This window comes from Delphinus delphis, chromosome 2 (genome assembly GCF_949987515.2).
Source record: "Delphinus delphis chromosome 2, mDelDel1.2, whole genome shotgun sequence".
Taxonomy (NCBI): Eukaryota; Metazoa; Chordata; class Mammalia; order Artiodactyla; family Delphinidae; genus Delphinus; species Delphinus delphis.
In genome coordinates this window covers 74,032,529-74,048,946 of record NC_082684.1, presented here as the reverse complement: position 1 = coordinate 74,048,946, position 16,418 = coordinate 74,032,529, and the positions used below count along the sequence as shown (strand labels likewise).

Genomic DNA, 16,418 nt, shown 5'->3' with positions numbered 1-16,418 from the left:
GTGACACTGTGTTCCCTTAAGCGATTGTGTCCATTTCCTCGTCTCCCTGTTAAAAGGTGGCTAGGGAACTTTGAATTCTCAAAGTTATGAGCCTTAGCATGGTACATGATGGTTTTTAAGAAGCACGTGAAGATCTCCATTCTGTCGTATTCGGGTTGGTTGGCGTGAATGAGAGTATGTTGTGTGTGACAAGTATAGCCCAGTGTTCTTTTCTATATGACTGTGAATGTCCTTAGCAAATGTGATACAGAGAGTGTTGTGAGACCGGGTGTGTTTCCCTATGTGTATGCGTAGGGCTGTAACTGTCATGGTGTCACAGTGAGTTTATGTGCTGGCACCTGTTTGTGTCAAGATACGTGTGAGCCTGTGAGTCGTGTGTGCATATGTCTCCATCATTTCCCGGTGTGAATGTGTGTGCGTGCACGCACCACCGCAACGTGTGCATCTCTGTGATGCGGGGTGTGGGTGTGGCATGAAGGGGAGGATGTGTGTCACTGTCTGCAGGGGTCCTGCGTCTGAGCCACCCCCAGCCCGCCCTCCTCCTCCTCCGGCTCTGTGGCTCCTCCTAGGCAGTGGCCCTGCCCCTCCCCTCTTCTCCCTCCCAACCGGTCTGTGCGGGGGGAGCTGGTGCTGCGGCCCCCCCCCCCTCCCCATCCAGGCCCCATAAATAGCTGCAGAGCCGGAGCCGGAGCCTGCGCCAGCGGCTGGAACACCAAAGGAGTCAGGGCCAGGGCCAGAGAGCTGGAGAGAGGAGCCCCCGCCTAGAGCCCAGGTGAGCCCACCCTTCCTCCCTAGCCCAGCCCCAGCCCGGTCCAGCCTGGCCCAGTCTCCATAACAACATCGCCCCCAGCCTCCAGAGAGGTCTCTAGTCCTGCCCAATACCCTCACCATCACATGCCCCTGCCCAACTCAGGGGACCTGTGAGAGCTGGGAGACTTGTGGCTGGAATGCAGAGGACCCCTTCAACTCAGACCCTCCCTCACGTCTCCAGAAAGGCACACGCTGTGGGGAGGGGGGGACCCAGCCAGGGAAGGGTCCCAGTTCTGAGGGAGGTAGGGGAACTGTCACACCCTCCTGAAGACCGACACCCGACTAGGGGACAGACACGGGGTGGGGGCATTCAGACACACCAACGGACACTCGCTGGGGAAGCACGACATGGGATCAGACAGCCTCACCCTGAGATGTGGACAGACAAAGATAGATGGATGGCCCCGCCATGAACTCAGGCCAGCGGACCCCTGCCTGCTGCTGCCCGAAGCTTGGTGCCTCTGCTGGGGGAGGGTGGCGTGCGTGCATCCCACGGGCAGCATGGAGGGGGCCGAGGCTCCCCAAAAATCCTGTCGCTAAGAGACAGTGCCAGTGCTGCCAAGAAGTGTGAGAACAGGGGAGGTGGGGAGGAAAGCCAGCGTTGTCATAGTGGGAGCCACTGCCAGGAACCTGGAGGAGATTTCAGCAGGGACTGGGCTCTGCTTCTCACTCTGCAAGCCCACCATCCCTCCCTTTCCGTCAGCCAACCAGAAGGTGAGTCGGGGGAGGTGGATGGGGACAGCCCCGGAGGGTACCTTCCAATCTGCCTCCTCCTGCCCATTGCAGCCTCCATTCCTGACCATCCTCTTCAGACTGCCAGGGACCCCTTGCCCCAGTTTAGCTCCTTTGAGCCAAGACTGAGTGCAGCGCTGACTCAGACATCAGTCAGGAAATAGCAGAAGGTGCTGAGGTAGCAGAAAGTGTAGATCAATTGATGGCCGCGGAGCAAGGCTGCCAGGAACCCCCCCCAGCCCTCTAGCCCTCTCCAGCCCCATCCACGCATATGAGGCCAGCAGGGGTGACAGGAGCACTGGACTGTGCAGGAGTGGGGGGCTCGGGTCCTCCACCCTCGCCAGCTCAGTGCTCAGGGGAAGCTGAGCGAGGTCACTGGGAAGCAGGTCCATGAGATGCCAGGGCCTCAGGGAGAAGGGCAAAGGGGTGGGGCCGTGGCTCCCAGAGACAGACCCCGCCCCTGGCAGGGGTTCCCCTTCCAGTGTCCAGGCCATCTGCTCTGTCCCCACAGTGACATGTCCGACCCGGAGATGGCATGGGTGCCTGAGCCCCCAGCCATGACGCTGGGGGCCTCGAGAGTGGAGTTGCGGGTGTCCTGCCACGGCCTCCTAGACCGAGACACGCTCACCAAGCCCCACCCCTGCGTGCTGCTCAAGCTCCACTCCGATGAGCAGTGGGTGGAGGTGAGAGCGGCTGGGATCTCCTTCACTCACCTCCGGGACTGAGAGGGAGGAGGCTGGTGGGGGCAGTGACAGCCTCGTGGGGGACTGTCAGGACTCCCAGGGGCCTCTTCCAGGCTGTGTGGGTAACCCCGCGGATGGGGATGCCATCATTACGCACACAGACCGTTTTACAGATTCCAAAGCCCACAGAGTCCCACTGGGTCCTGAGATCGCCCCCGAAGTCAGTGGCACCGCTCCCAAATATGACAGCCCCAGCGGGCTGATGGTCCTGGGGGCTGGCAACGCCCTGAGCTTGGGGTTCAGCCCAGGGAGAGAAGAGCTAGTCGCTGGGGTGCGGAAGCCTGAGGAAGGCAGGCAAGCCCGGGGCGGTCCAGGGCAAGGCAAAGCAGCCCAGGTTCCCAGAGGACACGCTCCCCTCTGCCGCAGGTGGAGCGCACAGAGGTGCTGCGCTCCTGCTCCAGCCCTGTCTTCTCCCGGGTGCTGGCCCTCGAGTACTTCTTTGAGGAGAAGCAGCCCCTGCAGTTCCACGTGTTTGACGCCGAGGACGGAGCCACCAGCCCCCGCAATGACACCTTCCTCGGCTCTACCGAGTGCACCTTGGGCCAGGTCTGCATTCCCACCCCACCCCCACCCCCACCCCCATCGCTCTGCCTCTGGAAGCCAACAGACAGAGGATAAGCTCTGGAGCTAGTTCAGTCGGGGCTTGGACCCCGTCTCCACCATTCACCAGCTGTGCAGCCTTGGGCTAGATATTTAACCTCTCTGAGTCTTAGTTTCCTCATCTAAACAATGCGGGTCACAGTGCCTACCCGTTAAGGTTGCTGTGGAAATTAAGTCCAATCCTAGCCCAAGCGCAGCCCCTGTGAGAGCTCAAAGGGCCCTTATTACCCTGTCCCTTGTACCCTGGCCAAAGCAGGTGGGGGTGTCACAGCTGGGCCCCCCTCCACCTCCATCCCTAGGTTGTGTCACAGACCAAGGTCACTAAGCCGCTGCTCCTGAAGAATGGGAAGAACGCGGGCAAGTCCACCATCACGGTAGGCAAAGTCACCTGTACTCACCCTCGGGCAGGGCATTCAATGCCCCTGCATGGACATCCATGGTGACATCATGGCTAGCTCCCACCTAAGGGAAAGGGCCTTGTGGGAGTGGGTTGGGGGAATCCCATCATTTGTGTCCGCCTTGCAGATCGTGGCCGAAGAGGTATCTGGCACCAATGACTATGTGCAGCTCACCTTCAGAGCCCACAAGCTGGACAACAAGGTTGGAAACCCAGAGTCCAGGTCCCCATCTCTACTGTTAGGGAGCCTAGCCCCCCTGCTCAGGACAAATCCCAGGTCCCAGCTCTGCTCCCTTCTTGGTGTTAGCCACCTCCCCCTCAGACCTCACCAGGCTCATGGACGCTTTCCCCCGTGTCCCCAGGATCTGTTCAGCAAGTCTGACCCTTTCATGGAGATCTATAAGACCAATGGGGACCAGAGCGACCAGCTGGTCTGGAGGACAGAGGTTGGTGCCTGGGGCTGGGAGGAAGGAAGGAGGAAGGGCAGAGCAGGGGAAACTAGATCAGGGGTGACCAGCTCTCTGTGCCTCTTCAAGGTGGTGAAGAACAATCTGAACCCCAGCTGGGAGCCGTTCCGTCTGTCCCTGCACTCGCTGTGCAGCTGCGATGTCCACCGGCCTCTCAAGGTGAGGCCCCTGCAAACAAGGGTGGCCCGTTGGAGCATCCGGCCTCTGCCGGAGACCGTTCCCCCACCCTCACCCCCACCCCCGAGTGTGCAAGCCCCTCCCTCTCCCCCATGTGATACCCCTTCCCGCTGCGGGTAAAGAACCAGTCACAGCTCAATGTTCCTATGTGTGTGCCTTCTAGCAGAGGCCAAAGTCCCTGCCGGACTGAGACAAAGGATGAAGTTCAGCAAGTGGCTTCTCTAGGCAGGTTGAGGACATCTGTTTGGGCCTAGTGACTGTTGGGCCCCTACCACCCTGAGTCCCTCTCCTGCCCCCAGGAACCTCTGCAAAGCCTCCCCGACCCTGACCGCCCCACCCCCCTTGCCTTCTCAGTTCCTGGTGTATGACTATGACTCCAGTGGGAAGCATGACTTCATCGGCGAGTTCACCAGCACCTTCCAGGAGATGCAGGAAGGAACAGCAAACCCTGGGCAGGAGGTGCCACAAAGACCCTCAGCCAGAACCCCACCAAGATCCCTGGGAGAATCCCGAGGGTGATGCTGAAGAGCCCCCCCTCACGTGATAGGAGGTGGAGAGGGTGGAAAGCCCTGGGCTCAGCCTGAGGACTGAGCCATGGCGGTCTCACTCTGGGAGGCTCCGCTGGAAGGGGGAGGAAGGGTCACGTGATGTGACCCTGGGCTTGTGGGGTATGTGGGGTCTAGATGCAGTGGGACTGTATCAACCCCAAGTACCGGGACAAGAAGAAGAATTACAAGAGCTCAGGGACCGTAGTGCTGGCCCAATGCACGGTAAATTCCAGTGTCCGCCTCAAGCCCTGCCCCACCCCGACCCCCGAGGCAACCTCAGATTCAACCCTGCCCTCATTTCAAAGATCATTTCTCTGCTCCTGGGAACTGAGAACCCTTGCCCTATCCACCACCAACTTCAACCTCAAAAACTCTGGCCCCTCCCTTTCTGCTGCAGAAGCCCCACCCAGCTTCCTCCTCAAGGGACCATCCCTCCACCTTACTCCCCCCTTCCCACCAGGTGGAGAAGGTGCACACCTTCCTGGATTACATCATGGGCGGCTGCCAGATCAACTTCACGGTAAAGGCCCAGGGGACGGGGACATGGCCAAGGGGGAGGGGCTAGGCCCACAGTGAACAGAAAGAGCTCAGAATCCCCACTGCCCCTCCTTGGACCTCTCATGAGCCTTAGCGTGGTCAGCTTGTTCCCCTCACCCGACTCTATGATGAGACTACCGGTGGGCTTGTTTAGATTCACCTTAGGCCTCCCTACAGGCCCTAGCTCTGGCCCAGCCTCTCTGTTGGCGCTCACGGATGCACCATAACAATTTCCCCATCTCCACCAGGTGGCCATTGACTTCACCGCCTCCAACGGGGACCCGAGGAGCAGCCAGTCCCTGCACTGCCTGAGCCCCCGCCAGCCCAACCACTACCTGCAGGCCCTGCGTGCAGTGGGAGGCATCTGCCAGGACTACGACAGGTAGCAGGAGGTCGGGGTGTTGGACAGGCAGGGACGCCTTGCCCAATGGGCCCCCACAGACTTTTCTTCTCCCCAGTGACAAACGGTTCCCAGCGTTTGGCTTTGGGGCTCGAATCCCCCCCAACTTTGAGGTAGGCTGGGTGCGAGGGGAAGGGAGCAGATGTTGGGAGGGTCAGACGAGAAGGAAAAACATGCCCTGGCTGGCCTCACCCTACCCTCACAGGTGTCCCATGACTTTGCTATCAACTTTGACCCGGAAAATCCTGAGTGTGAAGGTAAGAGAGGAGATTCCCACCAGCCCCGCCTCCCTGCATGCAGCTTGCCTACTCCTGTACACCCCATGCAGGAGCACAGACTCCATTCCCCTGGGCCCTGCTCCCAGCCCCTTCACCCATCCAACACCCGCCTTCATTTGGTAAGACTTCCAGCCCCTGGCCCAGTATCTGCCCACCCAACTCTGCCAGCACCTGGACCGTCCAACTCTCCTGCTTAGTGAAGAACTTGGTGGCAGGGCAGTCCTCAGACAGAGAAGCACCTCCTTGCTTTAAGCGGGTTCAGGAAGGGCTCCCGCTAATCTCTGCCCTCCTCACCTCTTTGCCCACAGAGATCTCGGGGGTCATCACCTCCTATCGCCGTTGCCTGCCCCAGATCCAGCTCTATGGCCCCACCAACGTGGCCCCCATCATTAACCGCGTGGCGGCGCCAGCCCAGCGGGAGCAGAGCACTGGCCAAGCCACGGTGAGGAGCCCCAGCTGAAGCGGGCAACCTGGTGTCCTCGGGTGAGGCCCGGGCTTGGGGCCGGTGCCAAGGCCGCAGAGCTGACCCTTCCTCCCCCTCTGCCTGCCCTCAGAAGTACTCGGTGCTGCTCGTGCTCACGGACGGTGTGGTGAGCGACATGGCTGAGACCCGCGCCGCCATCGTGCGCGCCTCCCGCCTGCCCATGTCCATCATCATCGTGGGCGTGGGCAACGCCGATTTCTCCGACATGCGGCTGCTGGACGGCGATGACGGTCCCTTGCGCTGCCCCCGAGGGGTGCCCGCAGCTCGCGACATCGTCCAGTTCGTGCCCTTCCGGGACTTCAAGGACGTGAGTGCCCGGAGGCCCCTCCCTGCTGAAGGACTCCTCAGCTCCTCCTGCCGCCCAAATCTGACCAGTCTCTCTCACTTGATTGATGTCCTGCGAAGGACGCTGGAGCTCAGCCGGCCACCCGAAGCCCCGCCTCTTACCTGAGCCCCTCCTTCCCCCACTCTCCCGCCCCTAACCACACCCCCGTCCCCATCCCAGGCCGCACCCTCTGCGCTAGCTAAGTGCGTCCTGGCCGAGGTGCCCCGGCAGGTGGTGGAGTACTACGCCAGCCAGGGCATCAGCCCCGGGCCTCCCAGGTCCTGCACGCCAGCCACGACGCCCAGCCCTAGCCTGTGACAGCCGACAACCGGACCGACACTCCCTCAGTCTCTCAGTGAGTCCTGGGACGCTAGCGGGGTGGATCTTGGTGGAGTCCATCTCGGCTGGGTGTGGTGTAGACGAGGGTGCTTATGACTATCCCATTCTCCCCCAGGTGCCTGTCCTGACCCTTGTGACTCAAGTGACCGGTGCCTCTCCCTCTTGGACCAGCTGTGTCCCCTGGGTCCTGGAAGTGAGTGGTGAGCCCTGCGCCATCTCTCCAGGCCCCATACCCCTCAGCCTTGTGGCCCCTCAGTGACTTTCTTCAGTGATCCTGACTTTCTGGCCGTTAATAAAGGGAACCACTCCTAGCACCTCAGCCTCTACCCATCATGCCTCAGATGCCCGTTGGGCAGTCCATAGCACCCTGCATACACCATTAAGAAATGAGGACCAGCACGTTTTGAATTCTGAGCCAGAGCTCCCCAGACAGCCTGGTGGCTCTGCAGTTTCACCCCAACTATGTGCCAGTGAGGTCTGAGGAGTCCCTACCGTCACCTCCCAACCCCAGGGGGGCCCAGGCCCCCTGGGGGTTAATTACCAGAGATAGAGGGGTAATAAGGGGCTGTCAAGGGGGCAAGTTGATGCCCTCTTAAGCTGTCTTCAGAGAAGCCCAGCTGAGCCCCCCAGGGGCTGAACTCCAGCCCTCACACAGCTGTGAGGCAGCCTGAGAAGGGGCGGGAGGCATGGGGTGCAGGACTGAAGGAGGGCAGCAGGTCTGCTAGCGAATTATGAATACAGAGGGGGTACCTAAGGTCTTTGCAGCCTGGTTTTCCTGGTGTGTGAATGTGTGTGTGTACATGTGTGTGTGTATGTGTGTGTGTGTGTGTGTGTGTGTTCATGCTTTGCATATCCCTGACTCTCCAGAGTGTGGCCTTTAGTGGTTCAGAAGTCCAGCTGTGTACAGTTGTTGTTTTTTTTTTTTTGGCCGCACCTTACGCTTGTGGGATCTTAGTTCCCTGACCAGGGGCTGAACCCGGGACCCCGCAGTGAAAGCTCTGAGTCCTAACCACTGGACCGCCAGGGAACTCCCTGTGTACTCTTAATAACATTGACAACAATAGCAAACATTGCCATTTAGCATGTGTGAAGCTTTGTACTTAGTGTGTTTTAAATGCGTTCACTCTCACTAGGTAGTTACCATTATTTTCCCCATTTTCCTGACAAAGCAAATGAAGCTCGATTGAAGCTCACCCATATGGTCAAAGAAGAACTGGTAAGCCTGGAACCTGAGTCCAGGCCCATCTGACTAAAGGATCCACATTTAATCATGAGTGTGCAACTTCTGTTTGAGGTGAATCCGTGTGACCCTCAGCTTGTGACCCAAGTGTGTGTAAACATGGCCCAGTTGTGTGTACGGGTGGAGGTGCGTATGGATGGGCGTCTCTGCCCATATGTGTGCCGTGCAGAGCCTCAGCCAGTTAAGGAAGGCAGGCAAGAGCAGTAGTGGGTCTGGATCACAGCTGTAGAGAGCAGGTGAGGATCTGAGGGATATCCAGAGTGAGGGAAGAAGAGCTGGGCTCCTAGAAGGACCTTCCCTGCCCCAGCCTCTCCCTTCAACGATGCACGTGGAAGGGGATGGAGGAGGAGAGGCTAAAGGTGCCGTGAGCCACTCAGAGAGAGAAGCCAGAGTCAAAGAGGGTGGCCAGTAGCCAGTAGTGGGAAAGGGAGAGAAGAGAAAGAAATCCTGGTGGAGATAGAGGAAAGGACTCCCATGGCAGTCTCCTGAGTGGAGGAGGGACGAGCTTGGCTAGAGGAGGGGGAGGAGGGAACAAAAACGGGGATGGGAAGAGACAGCTGGGGAGGGGGTGGGTAGAGGGGGCAGAAAGGAAGAGAGACATATGGGAGCCTCTTCCCCCACACCCAACTCCTTCTCCCCATTTATTATTTCCCTTAGAGGACCTACAACAGAGGCTGCTCCCAGGTAACTGCTCCCAGCCCAATGCCTCTGTTCTGCCCAGAGCCCCCACCCACTCTCTCTGTAGGCTGCTGAACTAGAGGGCTGGGTTACCATGGCAACTGTGAGCCGCCAGGATAGCCACAGGCAGGCCTGGCCGGGTCACTACTGTTCCTGGGCTTCTATGCAGTGGAGGTGGGAGGGGGAGGCTCCATCTGGCCCAATCCCCACCCCTCCCCCCCATTTCCACTGGGGCTTCAGAACTGAGATGCTGCACTCCGCCCAGGTGGGGGTTATCCAGCCTCTCTCCTTCTCCCTCTCCCTCTCTTTCTCTCTGTCATACACACACACACACACACACACACACACACACACACACACACACACACACAGGCCTGGAGCAAGGATATAGAATAAACACTTCTTAAATTGCAAGAACATCTAGCCAATAGCGTACAGTTGTGCCTAGACTTCAAGTTTAATTCACAAAAGCTGCATTCTCTCAGCTCCTTGTCAGGCTGGGGGAAGTCTCACCTCAGCCCTCAGAGAGACAGGAGGGAGCAGGGGCACCCTATGCAGGTCTGGAGGCCAAGGCAGCATGGAGGGAGCAACAGAGGACCAGTGCATGGGCCTATGCTGCCGTCAGCAAGCTGGAGCAGGACGGAAAGTCCCTTTGGTGAGGCTGAATTCGGGGCTTCTTGGGGAGACCACTGGGGCTCCCACACTAAGGAGAGGCCAGAACTGGAAAGGTGTCAGAAGTCATCCAATTCACATGAGGATTAGATGAGGTAATCGAGACCCAGGGAGCAAGTGATTTGCTCAAGGTGACTGCGAGGTATCCTGTGGCAGAGCTGAGACTAGCAGCCCTGGCTTCAGACTCCTGCCCAGGGTTCTCTCCCAGCCCACACCAACCACCCCCAGAGCTCCTCAGGCCTTTGCTGCTCTGGGCCCTGGAGGCCACGCGCTTTCTGCAAGAAAGCCTCTTGAATAGAGTTCCTGGTCTGTCTTGATATTGGGAATTGAGATCTTGAAAATGCAGTAGTCCTCAAATGGGGAGGTTACAAGCCTTGGAATGAAAACATAGCCTCATTGCTAATTACCACCTTAGTGCACTACAGGTTGAAAACCTTGAATTAAAATCTAAGCTGAGCCGGGAGCTGCACCATTCCCTCACCTCCCATTCACTGTGCATCATCCACACCTCCTTGCGCCCCGCCCCCCCCCCCAGGTGCCTGGCACTGACTCCTGCAGACTTCAGTGACCTGGTCATGTAGAGTGGAGCAGAAGGTGAAGGGTTTCTGTGCACGTCCTGCGTGAGGGAAGGGGACCTCTCTTCCAGAAAATGACCGGCATCTAACCTCAGAGCATGCCTTGAGGGTCCAGGAAGTTTGGGGGTATTTGTGTGGTCACCCAAAGGAGTGTCTGGCACCAGAAGGCGCTCAGTAACCATCTAATGAATGGTACAGCCGCCTCCCGGGTGGTGCGCGCCGCCCGCCCACCGACTCCACCACTCCGCGGCCAGTGGCTCAGAGGAAGAAGGGGGCGTGGCCTCCGGCCCTGGGCCGCTCGGGGCCAGCCGGTCACAGCGAGCCTTGTAGAGGTCGCGCTCCCTGGCCAGGCGGGCCACCTCGGCCCGCAGCGCGTCCAGCTGGGCGGCCAGGCGGGCGCGCTCGGCCTCCAGCCCGCGCCGCTGTTGTAGCCGCTTGGAGCGACAGGCCTGCGCGTACCCGCGGTTCTTCAGCGTGCGGCGCCTCTGCTTCAGCCGCAGCGCCTCGTCGCGCCCGCAGCCCCGCAGCTGCCGGTTTAGCTCCCGCACAGACATCGACACCAGCGCCGCGTCCGAAAACCGCTCGGCCAGCTGCAGAGGGAACGGGCAGAGCCCGAGTCAGCGCCGGCTCCCGCCCTGCTCCAAGCTCGGGTGGCCCCGCCCACCCGGCCCCGCCCTCGGGAATGCTCCGCCCCCGGCTCCCACCTTTACCTGAATGTGCGCCTTCCCCTGAATCTGTCCCGCAGTCTAGATCCCGTTCCAGGTCCCAACACGCCCTCCCCTGCCCCGCACCCCCGCCACGGGTCCCCGACCCCTTTGGGTGGTCCCTGCGTGTCCCACCCACCGTCGGGCGAGCCAGTCGCGCCCCTGAACCCCACATTGACCTAGAGGGGTCATGAGCATCCGGCTCCTGGCCCACGTGTGTCCCGTGGGCTCGGGCCGGACAGACCCTTCCCCTCCAACACACCTCGCTCCCCTGTCCTGAAGGCTGCAACCCTGTGACCCTCAAAGGATTTGGATTACATCTTAATGCCCTCAACACCCCTGTCTGTGTCTATAATTAATAGGATGAGTCCCAATCCTTCCTGAGAAGGTTGGGGGCTGGGGCAGCACGAAGTCTTGAAAAGGCCAACTTCACTCCGGTTCCTACAGTCTCAGCTCTGCTCCATTCCACGCACAACCCTTTCCGTGGTTCCCCAGACTGAGTATCTATATACCTCCCTTAATCAACCATTCCTGACGCCCTTTAATTCTCAGCTCTCCCCTTTTGGTCGATCCTCTTCTAACCTTGTCTTCTCCCTCTTCCTCCTGATTCAGCCTACTCATTTCTCTCTATTTGGAAAAAAGAAAAAAAGAAGGGCCAGAAAACAGTTTTCTCTATCTGATATCTTTTAAAAGTCCTTCTTCCCTTCTCCTGTCCTCTACCCCTTTCCCAATAGGTAACCCTCTCCGGGGACTCTCCTTCCTCTCTGGGCTGGCCTCCTCCCTCACCCTACCCACCCCCCGGACCAGCTCGCTGATCACTCACCTGGGCATGCTGGGCTCCGGTCTCCTCTGGGCTCCCTGGGTAGTAGGTGTGGGGCCCTTCAACAGGGACTGGGCCCTGACCCTGCAGCAGCTCCACGGCCTCCTCAGGACTCAGACCCAGCACCTCCCCAGCCCCCAACTGCTGTTGCAGGGTGGCCAGCCAGTACAGCTCCTCCAGGCCTGGCCGGGTGCCCTCGGTGGCCCCCACAGTGCCCGGCTCACTGAAGGTGGGTGATGGAGGCACTGAGCTGTAGGGTGTGGAGCCCAGTGAGGCTGTCGGGGGGCCAGATCTCCCCTCCAAGGGTTCCCGCTTTACCTCAAACTTCATTAAGTCAAAGTCATTGACATATTCCATGGCCAGGGGACTGGGAGGCAGTGCCATTCTGGGGCTGGATTAGGAGGGGTGCACCTGCAAAAAAGGGGGACAGGTTTGGAGCACCTGGAGGCTGCCTGCCAGCCTCCTTGACCAAAATCCGCTTCCCCCAAAGCCCAAGTGCCCTGGGGACAGAGTTCTGGAAAGCTGGGGTGATGGCGCAGCCTGCTCCCTGCACAGTCACCTCCGGGCTGAGGGACAACTTATTAGGTGGCAGGGGCTCCTGACCAGGGGGAAAGCAGCTTAAAGCCTGAGTGAAGAAGAGGATAGCAGAGCCTCTGGCCCACTGGTGCCTCTGGGATCTACGAAAAACAAGAAGACTGTGGCAGCACTCCCAACTCTAGTGCTGGGACATGCTGAGCGTCTCTGTCATCTCAAGAGGCATCATTTCATTTCCAAGCAATTAAAAAATGTTGCTTAATTAACTGTGACAGAGTATGTGTATATTTTAGGGCAATGGAAAGGCACACATGCTGTGGATTTTAAAATAGATGGATAACATGCTGTAATCTCTCTCTCTCTCTCAGAACACCCAGGCCAATGCCTTGCACATAGTAGACCTTCAATGCACATTCATTCTATGGATTAATCAATGAATCCCTTTTCTAGAAACAAGAGACTTTTCAAGAATCAGTTCTAGAAAGATCAGGACAGAGTGGTGACCATCTTTCCCCAAGTCTAATCTCTCCAAGGGAAACCAACCGAGACTGGTTTTCCTCCTTCCATCCAGGACCTGCGATGTTGTATGAACTTGAGCAGGTCACCTTCCCCTTCTGACCCTCTCGTTTCCCCTTCTGTTCAAGGAAGGTAGTTAGACTTTAACATTTCTCAGAGAGTGTTCTGGGAAACATGAAGTCTGAGACATATCCAAGAAGGGGTCCATGTGCAAATCATTCTTAGAAATGCTGTCTCCCATCCCTGTGAGCCTCTTGCAGGTTCACAGAGCACCGCAGCATAGTAATCTGAGCAGTCCTTCGGTAAACCATCTGTTCAACTTCAACAGTGTCCCAAACTTATGTCACCCAGGAATCCTCCTCCCTGTTATCAACCACGGAGCATGTGCCCACCTGAGTCACCTCTGGCTAGGTGACCTTGGAGAACCTTCCCAGCCTGGAAGTCCCAAGCTTGAGCCCAACTCCCAGTTCCAACAGCCCCAGGAGGGACAAGGCAGAGAGTGCTCCTCCCCAGGGCTTAGAGTCTGCTCCATCTCGATGTCCAAACCTAGGTAACCCACTCTCCAACCACATCTCAGGCCCCCAGGTTCTGCCCAGAGAGGTGGCAGGAAGGACAGGTCCTCTCTCTCTTCCTGTCCCAGGTGTTGCCCTATCTATTGAGCCCCTCACCCTTGAGAAGGCAGAGGGGATGGGAACAAAAACACAAATTGAAGGAATTGGTCTTTGGCAGGGAGGAGAAGGTGAGACATAGAGAGAGGTGTCCAGAAAGAATTGGATGAAAAGCTAAGTGAGGAGGGCTGTTTATCTTTCTGATGTGATAGCAGTGAGGGACATAAAGCCAGTCAGGGTGGGAGTAGAGCAGGGGACAGAAGTGTGAAGATTCCTGAAAACAAACAACAGAAAGCAGACAGCAGGTGTCAGAGGAGGGGGCTCTAGGTAAGAGGCCTGGCACCCAAGTAGGCCTCAGATATACTCACTTTAGGGATGGCAGAGATGATTGGTCAGTGTCAAAGCCAGGCAGGCACAACTTCCCCAGAGACTGGAGGCCCCATTGAGCAGGGCCTGGTGCCTCTGTGCTCAGAACAAGGGGCTGTGGGCACACAGCCCACTGGGTACTCTTAAAGGGCCAGCTCTCTGAGGTCATCCATGGTTCTCAGGCCTCCAACCAATGAGGTAAGGGGATCATTTGCATATCTCATTGGCCTGAGGGGTTGCAGGAAATGAGAGGAGAGGACAAGTCTGCCTGTTCTCAAGGAAGGCAAGGGGGCGTCTTCCCCAACAAAGCATCTCACTGATGGTCTGACTCACCATTCTCAGTTCCCCAGTACAGAGTGCCACATTGGCCCCTGCCGGCACCCTCATGAGGACACAACCCTCAGCCCTTGGTGACTGAAAGCCCGGGACTGGAAAAGAGGGCCAGACAAGCTTCCAGCACCTTTACCCTCCAAGGCTCCGCAGCATCCTGTGGGTGTTTTAGGGGAGTATAAGCTCTCCTAAGCCCACTCTCACCTGGCCTGTTGGGTCTGTTTCCTGTTTTCAGGAACGTTCACATTTCTGCTCCCTGCCTCATTCCCACCTTATCTGGCCTCATGCCCCTCACAGTCATGGCATCAGAAAGATAAACAGCCCTCCAGGACTTGCCCATCCTAGTCTCAGCCTCTCTAATTCCTGAGGACCCAGCCCCAGGACAGGCAGGCCAGCTTGGGTTCAGGAGCAGAAGGGGGAATGAGGAACCCTTTTCCTTCCTTCCAGGACACCTCGGGACACTGAAATCCAATCACCACCAATCCATCAGAGACACTTTTGTAACTGTCCTCATTTGCCCTCTGCTTCCCCTCACCTTTTCCTTGTGTGTGTCTCTGTCCCTCTTTCTTCCTCTCTCACTCCTCCTGGTTCCCAGATGGCTGGGGGGTGACCTACATTTTCAGCCTAATCCCCTAACACTTCTTAGAGCTATCATCCCCAAGTAGAAGTTGGAACAGAGATACTAGGAATTAGCCAAGGAGATGTTTAAACCTGTCTGAAGCTGTTTAAATAGGGTCTGTACTAGAATAGAACTCCAGGAGTTAAAAGCTATTTCCTACATTCTAAGGACATCCAAACACTCCCCTGGGGTTAACAGGTCCTCTTTCCCGACCCAGAAAGAGACCTGGGTGTCCATCAGCCCCAAGGATCAATGATAAAAATTAACCTGGTCCCAGCCTTAGATGTTAGGTAAAGAGCTGGTAGATTCAGATGATCTAAGACAGTGGTTCTCAGCCCGGGGTCCCCAGACCAGCAGCACCACCTAGGAACTTGCTAGAAATGCAGTTCTCTAGCCTCACCTCAAACTTACTGAATCAGACACTCTGGGGATGGGACCAAAAGAAATCTATGTTTTAATAAGCTCTCCAGGTAATTTTGATGAACACTGAAGTTTGAGAACCCCTGATCTACAGAGTGCTTATAGTCAACTCAGATTCCTTTGGTGTGTGTGTATGTGTGTGTTTGGTCTCTCCTTCCATACTCTCTATACACCTATACGAAGACCAACGTCAGAGGACATCTCTCTTCCCGCACTTGGCCTCCATTTTATAGAGCAGAGACCATTGTCATCATTCAAGTGGAAAGGCTTCTCGGTGTGATTGCCTGAATCTAGTGCTGTTTTTGCAGAAGAATTGAAAAGCCCAAGGCCTAGGAACAAGGCCACAAAATGGGAATGGGGACCATGGAGACCAGAGCCCAACACATGCGCACAGAATGTGGTTCTAAGGTAAATACCCAGGAAAGAGACCTCAGAATTTCCCCGGTGAAGAAGGAATAACAAGTGTTGACTGCAGCCCCTTTTGCAGGCCTGGTCTGGTCTAGCCAAACACTGGCCCCCCAGCAGCTGTCAGGTCTGCACTGATCCTCTTGTTTACTGGAGCGCTCAGAGGAGATGTGGGAGGGCTAAGCTGCTAATGGGCTGAAGGAGTCAGACTAAACAAGCTCAGGCGAGTTGAGCCACTCGGGGCTCAGACCAGGCACCACTGACCAGGGAAAGGAGTCTGAGGGGTGAGGGCTGGACCAGGGGAAAGGACCAAGGACACAGAGAGGAGAAGCACGTTGGTCAGTGAGGACCCAGGAAGTGGTTCATGGGTTTTCCTGGCAGGGGGGGACGCAGGCTGAGACTGACTGGCTCAAGGACATTTGGGGACAGAGAAATGGGGATGAAAAAGTTGAAACCAGGTGGACTCTGTGAAGGACAAACCAGAGGAAGAGAGGCAAGAAGACTTAGCTAAGGAGGCTGTAGGTGTAGACCTGGGAGAGAGGGCAGAACTAGTCAGGGGCTCCCCAGGAATCTGGATTGAGGGAGACAGAGGGACATAGGCACATGGAAGAGATGGGCAAAGGCCCATGGAGAACTAAAAGAGAGAAGAAAGCTTCTGGAAGGGGATCAAGAGGGAGTAAGAGGTGATGGGAACAAGTGACTAGAAGAGCAAAAGTGGTAGAAGAAGGGAGAGAGGAAAGTAAGATTGGGGACCGAGGGCTTCCCTGGTGGCGCAGCGGTTAAGAATCCGCCTGCCAATACAGGGGACATGGGTTCGAGCCCTGGCCCAGAAGATCCCACATGCTGCAGAGCAACTAAGCCCATGCGCCACCACTACTGAGCTTGCGCTCTGGAGCCCATGAGCCACAACTACTGAGCCCACGTGCCACAGCTACTGAAGCCCACGCACCTAGACTGTGCTCTGCAATAAGAGAAGCCACTGCAATGAGAAGCCAGCGCACCACAACGAAAAGTAGCCCCCACTCGTCGCAACCAGGCAAAGCCCGCGTACAGCAATGAAGACGCAACGCAGCCAAAAATAAAATTAAATAAAT

General features: G+C 57.2%; 2 protein-coding genes across 3 annotated transcripts; one reads left to right on the top strand and one right to left on the bottom strand.

Moving 5' to 3' along the window:
* Positions 1-637: 637 nt before the first annotated feature.
* CPNE6 (copine 6) lies at positions 638-7,878 on the top strand. 2 transcript variants are annotated; one of them, XM_060003484.1, is made up of 17 exons: positions 638-772; positions 2,054-2,225; positions 2,652-2,831; positions 3,185-3,259; positions 3,411-3,485; positions 3,645-3,728; positions 3,819-3,908; positions 4,281-4,385; positions 4,610-4,696; positions 4,935-4,994; positions 5,260-5,393; positions 5,470-5,524; positions 5,617-5,668; positions 5,998-6,131; positions 6,244-6,480; positions 6,679-6,853; positions 6,953-7,878. In XM_060003484.1, the coding sequence occupies exons 2-16, from the start codon at positions 2,058-2,060 to the stop codon at positions 6,814-6,816; spliced, it is 1,674 nt and encodes a 557-aa protein (XP_059859467.1). In that variant the 5' UTR covers positions 638-772; positions 2,054-2,057; the 3' UTR covers positions 6,817-6,853; positions 6,953-7,878. The 2 variants fall into 2 exon arrangements, with proteins under 2 accessions (XP_059859467.1, XP_059859468.1); XM_060003485.1 differs by lacking the exon at positions 638-772 and having other exon boundaries at positions 2,043-2,225.
* Positions 7,879-10,184: 2,306 nt separating this feature from the next.
* On the bottom strand, positions 10,185-11,910 carry NRL (neural retina leucine zipper). Its single transcript, XM_060001987.1, has 2 exons — positions 11,530-11,910; positions 10,185-10,592 (listed from the first exon to the last, which is right to left on the bottom strand). Exons 1-2 carry the CDS (start codon positions 11,908-11,910, stop codon positions 10,185-10,187), a joined length of 789 nt encoding a protein of 262 aa, XP_059857970.1.
* Positions 11,911-16,418: the final 4,508 nt, after the last annotated feature.